The sequence below is a fragment of the Suricata suricatta genome, chromosome 10 (genome assembly GCF_006229205.1).
Source record: "Suricata suricatta isolate VVHF042 chromosome 10, meerkat_22Aug2017_6uvM2_HiC, whole genome shotgun sequence".
NCBI classification, from domain to species: Eukaryota; Metazoa; Chordata; class Mammalia; order Carnivora; family Herpestidae; genus Suricata; species Suricata suricatta.
The window spans coordinates 57,868,251-57,883,376 of record NC_043709.1 but is presented as its reverse complement, the minus strand read 5'-3'; the positions used below and the strand labels follow the sequence as shown (position 1 = coordinate 57,883,376).

The window sequence follows — 15,126 nt, the reverse complement described above, 5'->3', positions numbered from 1 at the left end:
AAGCAAGCAGCAGCTCCCCCTGGTGGATAGGCTTGGTTTGATGGGATAAGTCTTGGAGTCTGCTCTCAGAGGCTCCGCCCCTGCCTGAGGCGAAATGAGCAGCAGGAGATGAAGTGTGCACCTTCACAGACTCAATTGCGGAGTCCCCACCCCCAGTCAGGATCGCGATTGCAATGGGGGAAAGGATAAAAACAAAAAGAAAAAAACCTAGTCTCTCTTAGTTTCTGATAGCTTTGCTCAAGACGCTGTGTGCTGCTGGAAATGAGCTGGGAGCTCCTACATTCTAAGCACGCGCGCCCGGGCCTCCACCCGCCACCGACTCTTTGTTGAGGGTCCCGTCAGTGTGTGCCTTATTTCTTCCCTGTGGGGACCCGGGATTCGCGCAGTCCGTGCAGGGGGTGAGGTGTGCCGTGGAAATGCGGTCTGTGGTCCTGTTCCCAAAACCAAGTTCGAATTGCTCGCGCCTGGCACAGTCGCTGATCCGGCAGCTTCCCGCCGGGGAGCGCGCCTCCCCAGCACAGCTGCTTCCCACAGACACAGATGCCTCTGATTCCCCGCCGAGATGGCTTAGGGCTGGAGGCTATTCCTTCTCTTGCGCCCCGCTACCCAGCAGTTATCTATGGAGTGGGTTTCTGTCTCCAAGCACAGCCAAGCATTCTATACCTCTTCCCCAGAGACAGTTCTATGAGCGTGTTCCGACTCTGTCTCTTCCCTTTGTCTCCCGGGCGCGGTGCACTTGCGCCATGTTGGGCTGGGGATCTTACCTCCCCTGCCCGTCCCGGGCTGGCCCATCCTCAGATCTCCCCCGTTCGCCCCCGCTCACTCAGGTAATTTTGAGGTTCTATTCCTTCTGGAGTTCGTATTTTATCCTTCCGCTCTCTCAGATGAACGTAATATCCTTCTCAGTTCGAAAAACAGTGCGGAGGGAGTTTACAGAGCTCCCTTCCTCTCCGCCATCTTGGCTCCACCCCTCTGGGAAACTCTTTAACTCTCCTTCTACTTTGAATGACAGCCTTGCTTGATAAAGAATTCTTGGCTGCATATTCTTCTGATTCAGCACATTAAATATATCCTGCCACTCCTTTCTGGCCTGCCAAGGTTCTGTGGATAGGTCCTCTGCAAACCTGATCTGTCTTCTCTTGTATGTTAAGGACTTTTTTTCCTCTTGCTGCTTTCATAATTCTTTCTTTGTATATTTTGTGAATTTAACTATGATATGACTTAGTGATGGTTGTTTTTTGTCGAATCTAATGGAAGTTTCTGTGCTTCTTTGATCTTGATGTCTGTGTCCTTCTCCAGATTAGGAAAGTTCTCTGCTATAATTTGCTCACATAAAACTTCTGTCCCTTTTTTTCTCTCTTTGTCTCTTTGGACTTATATGATTTGGATGTTCTTACTTTTTAGTAAGTCACTGAGTTCTCTAAGTCTTCTATCATGATCTTTCATGTTTGTTTCCCTTTTTTTTTTCTTCTTCATTATTTTCCATCCATTTATCTTCCATATCACTGATTGGCTGTTGTGCTTCATCCATCCTTGCTGTCATGGCATCCTTTGAGACTGCATCTCAGTTATAGCATTTTTAATTTCAGCCTGACTAGATTTATTTCTTAGATCTCCACATAAAGGGATTCTCTAGTGTCTTCTGTGCTTTCTTCAACACCAGTTAGTAACTGATTATCATGAATAGAAATTCTAGTTCAGACACATATCCTACTTATATCTGTGTCGATTAAGTCTCTGGCTGTCATTTCTTCCTGTTCTTTCTCTTGGGGATCAATTTCTTTGTTTTGTCATTTATGGAGAAAAGAAAATTAATAAAACACAAATATTAGGAAATAAAAAACCAAACAAAAAATCAATTTAAGGAAGTTAGATTCCAGGTGTGTTTTGGTCTGTTGTTGGACGAAGCTTGATAGAGTAGAGAGAGAAAAGGGAAAGGGGAAAAAAGGCAAAAAACCCCAAAAATTTAAAAAATTATAGAGTATAATAAAAATAAATAAAATGAAACAGAATACAAAAAATTTTTAAAAAGGTAAAAACTAAATTTTTCTCTTTCTGCATACAACAAAGATAAAGGAAAGAAAGAAGAAAGAAAACAATTTAAGCAAAAACAGATTCAAAGAAAAGGAACAAATGAACCAGTAAACAGAATGAAACCCAAATGAATTTACATCCAGTTTCCCCTAGAACTGAAATTCCGAAGCACTCCATAGTCGGTACACTAAGCAGCTGGAGTGACTTATGCTTGTCTACTGGGGCATGTGCTTGGAGGGCACAGTTGGTTGGGACTTGGTGTAATGGCTCTGTTCACTACTAGGTGGCCCTGCATCGCTACTGGAGTGGACCAGGGTGTGTGCACACATACACATTCATTGAGAGGGGAAAATTACCTCACCCACCTCCCTAGTCTCTGGCACAGGAACCTCACAGTTTCACTGACCCACAATTTGAGCACCCTTTTCTGTCTCAGTTCTCTGAGACAATTCACTATATGTTTATATTGTATATAAATTATATACATTAGACATTAATTATACATATATATTATATATACATATATGTGTATATACATTATATATACATTATACATATACATTGTAAATATGCTGACTGACTTATAGGTTCTATGTTTCAATACATATATTCATACGGTTCATTGTTTTTCTCCTTAAAGAAAGACAATTATATTTTTCAACTTATTCATATAAAGCAGTGTTATATTACAAAAAAATTATTGAAAACATATATTCAAGAATATTAAAAGTATATTAACTTGTGATTATTTAGGTTTCTTTATTTGATTACCTATATTTTTACTTTTTAAGTAAATAAATAAAAATAATAAAGAAGAAGAAAATGGTCTTTTATGATCATTTAGCTGTTATAAATGATGAAAAGAAAATTTTAAAAAGTCTGTCTGGTAAGTTTCAGGTTATAACCATAGGTATGTATGTCCATTTTTATAAAGTATCTGTGTTTGTTGTGGACATGTTTCATTATTTTGTAACAACTAAGCTTTTGGGATGACCAGACATGGCAATGTATAATACAATGTACAGGCTGTGAATTAACCAATTTATATTTCTTTTTGCGATAATTGATAGAAGGGAGGCATCTTGGGCAAGGAAGTGTTCAGCTGTCTCTGAGTAATGTACATGAGGACTTTTTAGGCTGACAGCACAGGGCATAAAGAGGTGTAGTGGGAGAGATGTATGCAGATTTGTTCATATTTACAATTTAATGATAACTGTTAATGTGTGTGCATCTTTTTGGCTGTACTATAGGAAAACAGTAAGTGATTCAGTGGAAACATACCTCCTTGCTAATATTTGAATAGTATAATGGATAATGAATTCTTTTAGAAGCATTATACTTGTGTACTCTGTTACTTTGTGTCTCATTTTTAATTGAACATTAAAGAATGCAGTATTTTAATTTTAATTGTGCCAATATCTTTATCTAGAGGCCTGTGACCATTTTTGTCCTTTATAAATTTTTGTCCTCAAGAAAGGCAGGATTACATTTCTTTCTATCAGATGGAGTTGTGAAGTGTATTATTATTTATCAAAATACTCATAGTTTTGGAACTCTGAAATGACAGATATTCATGGTGTGTAAAAAGGCATGATACTTAACTGTATGGTCTTAATAACATTAAAATTACATTAGTTGTGTAGGTACACACATGAGACGTAGAAGTTGAACTGTAAAATGCTTGTGATTATGGATTACTTTGTTTCTTGCTTCTTCTGTTTTTCAGTTTCCTTTTATGCACATGTGAACTTTAAAAAAAATAAATGTTTTAACATCCTAAAATATTTTTTTACAAAAAGTATAAAAAGTCTGTCTGGTTCCTTATCAACCAGTTGTCACTGTTTTGTATTCGACTATGTCTGATCTTACTGTTGAGTCCTCATTTCCCTGAGGAACCATCCCCCTCATTGCAGCTTTCAGGATTCGTGCTCAAACACCTTACACAAGGGATTCATTGGTGATTTTTCAAATCTTAGTCACCAAGAAAACTTTTGTTTATATATTTCGTTTCTGTCTTTTCAGTAACACCCTCCTCTATCCCCCGCCAAAAAAGGCAACATTTTTGGTATAAAACTAGAGTGATGAGAATTATCAACTCTTCAAACCAAATAGCATTCTTCATAGTCTGGAAGCCTCTGAATAGTATTTTGATTTCAAGAGGAAAAGAACTAAAAGATATTTCCTACATTAGAAATGAAAAATTCTAAGTGAGAAAATATTTGCAATGCTTTAGAGATAAAAAAAAAAAAATCAGAGATGTATGTATGGCGCCATCTCAGAGCACCAGTGACTAGGACAGGCCATGGGTAGGAATGGCCAGAAACCCAGAGACAACCCATTGTTAACATCTTCTTCATCATCTTGTTAACCATCAGGGCTATCAGTTAGCTGGAGCTGTTATCAACACACAGAAAAGTAAGTATAATGTCTGTGATTTCAGTTATTGTTTCTTTTGAGAGATTTAAATGACAATTTCTTTTGAGTAACAGATTGGATCTATTTTTACCAATGTTGTGATGAAAAGACTATTTGAATAAATGTAAAATGAATCTTAGTATCTTTACTGATTGAAATGTTTTCATCAAGGCTGCATGATGTTTCTGTAGATAGCTCACCAAATATAATTTTATTAGATATACAGACTAGGTATAGATGTTTAATGACATATTACCTGACACTGATTTATTTAGTGACCCATGAACTCTTTTAGATTGAAGAAAAAAAATCCCTGAAAGTCAATAAAGCAAATAGAACTCAATCAGTCACAGTTCAGGGTCGGTTCATTTCCCAAACACTTCCTCTTAATAAACTTAAAAATAAAAGAGAAGAAATGAAAAGGAGAAGAAAGATTTGTTGGATATTGCCCAATCATCAGGGCTGAGAACATTACTATAAGATGCTTTAGGAACATCTAGGTTGAAGATAGGACAATGGAGAGAATGCAGAGGCTCATAGACATAATGCTTTCAAATATATCACACTAAGTGGCTGGTGAGTGTGAGAGCTCAGTAGAAAACGATGGCCTCAGGTCAGTCTTCCCTCTCTAACATGAGAGCAGTTTTAGCTGCGGGATGGACACAGAGTGGGGGTTGGCAGAGCCAATTGCAATAGAAAGGCAATGTTTATGTGATCCAATTAAAGTCATTTCAAATAACAAACTAAATGGGATCTCCAGAGAAAGTTTTCTTTAAAATCATCAACTTAAGAAAGCTGTAACCCCTGGAGATACTTATTCAAGACTAAAATTATTGCCTAGCTGCTATTAGAAATTATTGATGGGAAAAAATGGTGATAACTTGGGAATTATTATGGAGTAGCTATGGTCCAAACCCAGCTTTACAAAGCCCTTTTTGGCAGTATCTTACAGAAAGATGAATTGATAAGCTATAATTGGCAGCCACAAAGTGAAAAAACTCTCTAGGGAAAACTTCTTTGGTAAGATTTTCTTTTTAAGCAATCTCCACACCCCACATGGGGTTCAACCCACAACCCCAAGATCAAGAGTCACGTGCTCTACTGACTCAGCCAGACAGGCACCCTTCTCTGGAAAACCTTATCTGCCGAAAGTAGAGAGGAGAAAATTTCTTATGTTGCTTTGTTTTATGTGCTACTTTCATGCATAGGATGAATAGGTAACCATTATATGGGTGATTTCAGAGACACTAACAATTCCCACACCAAAGTGCAAGAATCCTTTAAAACTTTTTTAATAATAATGGTGATAATGATTTTCATGTGAGCAAAATCAAATATTCATGTAGTGGCCTTGAGGTGTAATATTGATAAAAACATTGTGAATGTCACTTTGGTAACATTCAAAAGTGTTTAAAAATAAGTGCATCCTCGTCCTAGAAATTTCACTAAAATTATTATGACAAACAAGGTTTTTCTACAAGGATGCTATTAAAACCTGAATACTTCTTAGAAGCAAATTACTAACAGGGATCTAAAAACTGTGATGAGCCATCATTTTAAAATGAGGTGTATTGCCATATTAAAACTGGAGAATTCATAGGGAAAAAACCAAATCTTGACATTAGAGATGAGTTTTAAAATATGATGATAAATAGACAATAAATTTACTAATCCATTAGTATATAGAAATTCTGGGTAAAATCACAGAGAGTAAAGCTGGGGAAAATATACTCCCAAATAATTTGATTAGTTATTTCCACCCTATGAAATTTTACAGTTTTTTCTTTTGACTTATCAGATTAAACTTTTCAATAAAATACATTGTTTCTGTAACAAAATCACAATAAAGAAGAAAAAGAATATCTTGTAATTTTCCAAATACCTTACATGATAGAAAGAATAATCTGATCTTTTATCTTAAAATATGGTACTATTTTTGGCCTAGCAACCTGTGTCTGCTATTTCCATTACACCCTCTTGATTCTGAAAGCTTTTTCCCACTCTTTTTTCCTGTGAAACAGAAAAGTTTTTTTCATGTCTTTGGTACCTGCATGTCCAAAAACATATACCAGAAATCAGTGTATTAATTTGCATAGTAAACAAATGAAACAAATGTTAAATTTGATACTGTAAGAATACCAATATTTACAAGTCAAGAGAATTTATGATGTTTACAAGCCCTTTGAAACAGACTTTCTTTTAAATGATGGACAGTCTAAGAAAAGATTTATTCACTTATAATTGCACAAAAGCAACCAAAGGAAAACTTTTGCAATTATGAGAGAAAGATAACTGAAAAGAAGGAGGCAATTATTACTATGCTCTTCAGTAAAATACTGCACTCAGTATTCAACATTTGAAGTAAATTGTTTACTAAAATGATTTCTGTATTTATTATATACCTCACAGAAGCCTTAGAAATAAAGGAGAGACTGGAAATTGGTATTTTCCTTTTCAAACACACACACACACAGACACACACACACACACACACACACACACATACACATACGAGAAACAAAATTACCTCTAGATTTACCTCACTTTAAAAGTAGATCTAGGGGCGCCTGGGTGGCTCAGTCGGTTGAGTGGCTGGCTTCGGCTCAGGTCATGATCTCACGGTCGTGGGTTCAAGCCCTGCATCGGGCTCTGTGCTGACAGCTAGCTCAGAGCCTGGAGCTTGCTTCAGATTCTGTGCCTCCCTCTCTCTCTGACCCTCCCCTGCCCGCACTGTCTCTCTCTGTCCCTCAAAAATAAATAAAAAAAGACATTAAAAAAAGTAGATCTAGAAAGTCTGTTTAATGATAAGGCAACTATCATTTTGCAGCTCTCATTAATGCAGCTTAATTTTATCAACTTTCAAAACTTCTAGCAAAAACATAAAATTGATTATCATCAAATTTAGTAGTCAGCCAGTGAATAGAGAAAGTTTCAGGGTATAAATGCAAGTGTTGTTATAGTACTTTTATGGGTAGATTCTAAGAGTATAAACAAATTAAATAAAAGACATAGGTTAAGAATGTAAAGACACAGGGGCGCCTGGGTGGCTCAGTTGTTTAAGTGTCTTACCCTTGATTTCAGGTCAAGTCATGATCTCACGGTTCATGAGTTTGAGCCCTGCATGGGGCACTGAGCTGACAACACTGAGTCTGCTTCGGATTCTGTCTCCTTCTCTGTCTGCCCTTCCCAAGACTGCTCTTTCTCTCTCAAAACAGACAAAAATAAATAAAGAAAAATAAAGAATGTGAAAACGCAAAGAGAAATACAGTGAAAACACCGATATTTTACCTTACAATATTTATAGTTAGAAATCCATTAAGATATCCTTCCCATAACTATAAAATATATGCAATTGAGGAATTATGTCAAACTATGTAGACAATATTTATTAGAAATTTAAAGAAGAAATGTCAAGGAAAGTTTTTTAAGCTTTATTAATCATTGCTTGTCAGGTCTGAACTTTTAAAATTATTGTTGTATAGAAGTGTAATTCATATGCAGTAAAATGCAGATATCTTAAGGGTTCTATAAGATTTGAGTATTGGGGCGCCTGGTGGCTCAGTTGGTTAGGCATCCAACCCTTGATTTCAGCTCAGGTCATGATCTCATGATTTGTGAGTTCAAGCTCTGCATTGGGCTCTGCACTGACAGTGTGGAGCCTGCTTGGGATTCTCTCTCTCTCTCCCTGTCTCTGCTCTTCCCTTGCTCATGCTCTGGCTCTTTTTCCCAAACTAAATAAATAAAACATTTTTTAATTAAAAAAAAAGAATTGAGTCATGTAAACACTGAAGCAACCCACCATTCATTCTAAGAAACGTAAACTTCTACCACAATGGAAGGTTCTCTGATGCCACTGTTCCAACAACCGTTTCCCACATGCCCACAAGAGGCAAACACTACAGTGACTGTCATCCAGAGATATTTTGTCTGTTCATGAACTTCAGATAAATAAAATCATGTGGCATTTTTCTGAGTCTTACTATTTTTACTCAGCATAACTATTAAGATTCATCAGTTTTTAAGGGTGGACAAGGGAAGGGCAGACAGGGAGGGAGGGAAAATCCCAAGCAGGGTCCACAGTGTCTTCACAAGAGCACTACATGGGCCTCAGTCCCACAACCCAGGAGATCATAACCTGAGCCAAAATAAAGATTTGGAAGCTTAACCAACTGAGCCGCCCAAGTGCCCCAAGATTCATCATTTTTGTTGTTCCATGCATCAATAGTTTGTACTTATTAATTTTATCAACCTTTAGAACTGTCAGTCTTTTGGATTTTAAAGACCATCCTAGGGGCACCTGGATGGCTCAGTCAGTTAAACATCCAACTTCGGCTCAAGTCATGACCTAGTGGTTGGTGGGTTTGAGCCCCCATGGGCCTGTGTGCTGACACCTCAGAGCCTGGAGCCTGCTTCAGATTCTGTCTCTTCCTCTCTCTGCCCTTCCTCCACTTGTGTTCTCTCTTTCTCATAAATACACATTAACAAATTTTTAAAAAGATTTTCCCCATCCTAGTGTGAAAGAGAATTCATTGTGATTTTAATTCACATTTCTCTCGTGACTTCTGATGTTGACAATTTTGACAATTTCTTGTATGCTTATGAGTCGTTCATATATCTCTTGTGAAGTGCTCACTTATTTTGCCTGTTTGGCTGGGTTTATTTATCTTTTATATTTGGTAAACAGAGTTCTTTATATATTCTCAATGTGAGTCCTTTTTCAGATATATACGGTAGAAATATTTTCCTAGGTTTACTGGCTTCTTTCTTTACTGGTGTATTTTTTAGAAGAAAAAAATTATGATTTTGATATTACCTAATATATGTATTTTTTTTTCTTTTATATTTGGCACCTTTTGTGTTCTGTCCAAGGAATCCTACTTTAAGGTCATGAAGATTTTCTCCTGTTTTCTTAAAGAAGCTGTATTGTTCCACGTTTTAGGTTTGGCTTTATGATCCATCCTAAATTACTTTTTGGAAATGGAGTTTGATCAAAGTATAGACATGTGATTTTTCTGTCACTGTTCAAATTCATTTTTCTCTCCCCATTTATATAAAATGCTGTGTTGTGACATCATATATTTTAAAGAAAAGAACTTTTACCATTCTTTTCAGCGGAACCCTACTGGAAATAGTTTCAGCTTTTTCTATGTAAAAATTTCTTATTTTGCTTTCATATCTTAAATGTTTTAATGCTTTTTTTAATTTTTGAGAGACAGAGAGACACAGCGCGAGCAGGGGAGGGTCAGAGAGAGAGGGAGATACAGAATCTGCAGCAGACTCCAGGCTCTGAGCTGTCAGCACAGAGTCCGACGCAGGGCTGGAACCCAGGACCTGTGAGATGATGACCTGAGCCGAAGCCAGATGCTCAAACGACTGAGCCACTCAGGCGCCCCTTTTGCTTTCATATCTGAAGGACTTTTCACTGAATAAGTATTTTAGTTTTTCGTTGTTGTTGTCTATTTCAGCATTACAAAGATGCCATTCCCTCCTCTTCATACTGGTGAGTTTTCTTTGCATATCAGACCATTCCCAGCTTTCTGGATCCTAGGATAGTTTTCTCTGCCCTGTTACACAGCTCTCATTTGGGGAGATTAGCCTCCATGTATCTTGTGCAGATTAAGAATATATTAAAAGGGTTTCCTTAAGATGTATGCCCCCCGTCCTCATTCTTCTGCATTTGAAAACTTGAAATGCATTCATTCAGAAGACATTTGACTTGCATTTGGGACAATATCTTTCTTCCCCCATATTGACATACAACCTGGAGTACCTGGTATGTATTTGCAGGAAAGAGTTGCATACAAAATTCACTCTGACTAGAGAACCTTGAAATTCCAATCTGACACCAGGGCTCTTATGCAGTTAGTAAAATTATGTTAACATTTTGGCTGGTTTCTTTCTACTTTTACCTATGGCAAATCTCTCCATCTTTATCCATTCTGCCTTAGTTGAGAGTCTTTTTTCTCCGATGAAGAATGTATTACTTTATGTAGTTTCTTTGATTTAAGTGTTTTCAGATCGTCAGATCTCTGAGATTTTTTAAGACTATGATGTTTTTTATGAATCTGGCTTGTTTTAATTATAGAGGTGGGAGCAACAGAGTGGGACTCTACCCTAACAAAATAGGGTATTGCATCACTTGCCTTTGATACTACTATTTTCATTTGGAATCTCTTTGAACTTTTCTTGAAAATAATAAAGAAACTGGAAGTCAATGATGAGAATCCAGACAATAACAACCTTCATTCTCCTTGGACTGACAGATGACCCTCAACTTCAGATTCCAATTTTTATGTTTTTATTTCTTACTTACATGTTAAGTATAACTGGGAATCTGACCATCATATTCCTCACTTTGGTTGACTCCCACCTTAAAACACCCATGTATTTTTTCCTACAGAATTTTGCCTTATTAGAAATTTCATTTACATCTGCTTGTATTCCTAGATATTTATACAACATAGCAACAGGTGACAGATCAATAACTTACAATATTTGTGTCACTCAAGTGTTTTTTACTGATGCATTTGGGGTAACAGAATTTTACCTTTTAGCCATCATGTCTTATGATCGCTATGTGGCCATCTGCAAACCCCTGCATTATATAACCATCATGAACAACAAAGTTTGTGGAACGTTTGTCCTCTGCTGCTGGACAGCTGGTGTGTTGATCATACTCCCACCACTTATCATGATAGCAAATCTAGAATTCTGTGACTCGAATGTCATTGATTGTTTCTTCTGTGATTCGTCTCCTATCGTGAAGATTTCATGCTCAGATACCTGGCTTTTAGAACAGATGGTGATCACCAGTGCTGTACTGGCCTTCATCACAACCCTTCTGTGTGTTGTTCTGTCCTATATCTACATTATCAAGACCATTCTAAGATTCCCCTCTGCCCAGCAACGAAAAAGGGCCTTTTCTACTTGTTCTTCTCACATGATTGTTGTTTCCATCACATATGGAAGCTGTATCTTTATCTATGTTAAACCTTCAGCAAAGGAATCAGTGGCTATTAATAAGAGTGTGACAGTGCTAATGACATCCATAGCTCCCATGTTGAACCCAGTCATTTACACTCTGAGAAACAAACAAGTGAGACAAGCGTTCAGTGACTCGTTCAAAAGAAGTGCATTACCTTCAAGGAAGTAAGAGAATGCTGAAATCTAGGAATCATGTTTCCAAAAGATTGGAGTCTCCTAAGCATAGTTCTTTAAGTTATCAAGTCATTCTGTCTTCTCTACCTGTGCACTAATTCAAGATATCTTCCTCAAAACGCATAAGGCCCAAATTTCAGTTCATTCTTTACTCTTCTTATAAATGAACCTTAAATAGTAAACATGACTTTATGTTTGTAGGAAGTATATTAATTTTATACCTTCTACCTAACTAAATAAAAACTACAAAATATTGCAAAATTTTTAAAGGATACAAAACCAAATTATGAGAGATGTGTTCAGAACAAATTGACACTGGTCTATCATAAGGAAGTTGTACTCTGAATCTATAAGGAAAAAATAAAAAGAAGACCCATTGCCTCAGGCATACACACATATTGATATTTTAGGTAATGAACAATTCAGTAGAACTAAGCCCGCTCATAATCCTGCCAATAAATATTGACGAGTGAGGTTGGCCAAACATGCAACAGTCTAAAATGGACAAATATTCAGAATATTTTGGGTAGTTTCTCTATGGCTATCCAGATCTGTCTAAAATTCTTCTTGATGTCTGAGTCCTTAACAGAAAAAAATTCACATCTAGGTTTTAGATTAGTAAATAATTTGAGGCTCTGAAAAATAAATATACTTCAATCCCTATGTAGTTTCCATGATCATGAAAAACATTGTACATTTATTCAAACTTCTTCTTCAGTCATCCCTGGAATCTCTTCTTATAATATTGATTATTTCACATCAGAAAAAAATCAACATTAAAATTCTTTCCCACATTAAACTCCTGGTAGTGTGTTTTGACATTAAAAATCTCTAAAGTTTTGATCTCCTTTAATGAAATTAATCTATAAACTTAAACACTATCTTTATAGTCTATATAATAGTTTTTACTCTAGTAGACTATTTGTAGGTAAAAAGCAAGCAGGTAGTCTACTTCCTGCTTAAGATTCCCAAAAGTGTTTAGAATCCCTAAACTAAAAGCCTACCATCATCCATAACAATATGCCATCTTTCTGGTTCAGGAGTTACTGAGAGATGTAGTTTACAGACCCATCTAATTAAAGGCAAAGGACCAAATACTCTAGAAAACAAATTTGGCTGAGTCTTAATTTGTATTTTTATCTCTAATTTTTGAAGTCACTTATTCATTACTAAGAAGAAATGTGATTGGGCAAGGAAATAGGTGGGGAAAAAACCAACAAATACGATGAATTAATGATAAATATTTATGTCCTCAGTTTTGTCAGTGTCTACCACTATCTATCACTATCACCAATATTTTCTGACAAATTATAACCATAATGGACATTTTTCTGACCATATTCCAAATATATAGCAAATATATAAAATATATAAAGGATATAAATGACATTTTGTTTACTTCATGAATCTAGAAAAATAAAGAAATATAACCAAAAGTGAGATAAGAATTTATATATTGGCTTTGTCAATAGTAAAATATTGAAAAATAGAATGCTTTCATTCTAAGATCAGGAACAAGATAATGTCCTGAGTCTATGTATCTCTAACTTTCTAGCTCATGAAATAAGGCAAGGGGGAAAAAATCAAGCATCCAGAATGGACAAGAAGAATGGAATCCCCTACCTTTATTTGCAGACTACATAGTTGTCTTTGTAGAAAATGTTGTAAAAACTCTTTAACAACTACTGGAACTAATAAGTGAATGTAGAAAGTTTGCAGAACACAGAATCGATATACAAAATTAGTTTTCTTTCTATAATCTAGCAACAAGCAATCAAAATTGTAATTATAAAACAATATCATAGACAATTTACTTAAAAATATAAAATACTGAGGGATTAATCTCACAAAATACATGCAAGATTTGTACATAGGAATACAAAACTTGGCTCTGATAAATTAAAGGAGACCTAAAAAATGAAGAAATCTATCATGTTCACAGATTTCAAGATTTACTATTGCTAAGAGGTCAACTTTCCCCAAATTTTTTTGTACATTCAATATGATTCCTATCAAAATCTCAGATTTTTCGATGAAACTTGACAACCTTATTCTAAAATGTATATACAAAGGCAAAGATTGTAGAATATATAGGACAGTTTTAGAATGAACAATATTGCAGAACAAAACTCCTTAAATTCAAGATTTATGAAACTATAATAACCAAGATCATATCTCCATCAAGATCAATAATAAATGGAACAGAAAAGAGAGCCCAAAAATAAACACACACATATGTTGTCCATAAATAAACACAAATATACATTTTATGTTTTACAAAGTTCCAAATTTATCATGTATATCACCAAAGATTCTAGAGATACCATGAAGAAATGAGGTGCCAATGAGTTTTTCCATGTATTTGAGCAGAAAATCTCTTAGAAATTCACAACTCACCAAAAATAACACAAGATTAATCAAATATTAGCGTTTCCATGTCTATAAAAAGCAAATTCATTTGTTAAGAAATATTTTCCCATAATGTAAATGCCAAGCCCAAATGGCATTCCAAGCAGATTACTTGAAAGATCACCAATCTCACACAAGCTTCTCAAAAACTGGGGGGAGACAACCAAACACATTCATTTTAAAAGCCCAGAATAATCTGATATGAAAGCCTGGTGGGAATATTAAAAGAAAGACAATTTACTACACAATATCTCTCCTGATGATAGACACAACAATCCTAAGTAAAACATTAATAAATTAGCAAATTGAAACAAACAATATATGAAAACAATAATGTATCATGATACATTACAGTTTCTTCTGAGAGAAACCAAGCCAGAGAGAATGACATTCGAAGGAGATCCCACTTAACATACATATTCAGAACATTTCATCCTAAGAAAGCAGAATACACATTCTTTTCAAGTGCACATGGAACATTCTCCAAAATGGATCTCCTACTGGGTCAAAAATAAGCCCCTACAAATACAAAAAGATTGAGATCATACCATGCATATTTTCAGACCACAATGCTTTGAAACTTAAAGTCAACAACAAGAAAATATTTGGAAAGATGACAAATACATGGAGGTTAAAGAACATGCTACTAAAGAATGAATGCCTTGACCTGGAAATTAAAGAAGAAATTTATAAAAACACATTTGGAAGCATATGAAAATGAAAACACCATAGTCCAAAACGTTTGGGATGCAGCAAAGGCAGCCCTAAGATGGAAGTATACTATAATTCAGGACTATTTCAAGAAGCAAGAAAGGTCCTAAATATACAACCTACAGGTTGTATATTTTAGCTCCATTACACTTAAAAGAGTAAAAAAGGAACAGCAAATAAACCCTAAAGCCAGAAGAAGTAGAGAAATGATAAAGATGTTAGCAATTATAAATGATACAGAAACAAACAAGCCAAAAATAAATTTTAAAAAACAGTTGAACAGATCAGCAAAAGTAAGAACTGTTTCTTTGAAAGAATTAATGAAATTGATAAGTCCCTAGCCAGTTTCATCAAAAAGAAAAGATAAAGGACCTAAATAAATAAATTCATAAATGAAAG

At 35.6% G+C, this 15,126-nt stretch overlaps 1 protein-coding gene across 1 annotated transcript; it reads left to right on the top strand.

Moving 5' to 3' along the window:
- The first annotated feature begins 10,663 nt into the window (after window positions 1–10,663).
- On the top strand, window positions 10,664–11,602 carry LOC115304679 (olfactory receptor 6C2-like). Its single transcript, XM_029954951.1, has one exon. It carries the CDS (start codon window positions 10,664–10,666, stop codon window positions 11,600–11,602), a length of 939 nt encoding a protein of 312 aa, XP_029810811.1.
- Window positions 11,603–15,126: the final 3,524 nt, after the last annotated feature.

Excerpts from the sequence above, each read along its gene's own strand:
- LOC115304679 (XM_029954951.1), top strand. The coding sequence starts at position 10,664 with ATGATGAGAATCCAGACAATAACAACCTTCATTCTCCTTGGACTGACA.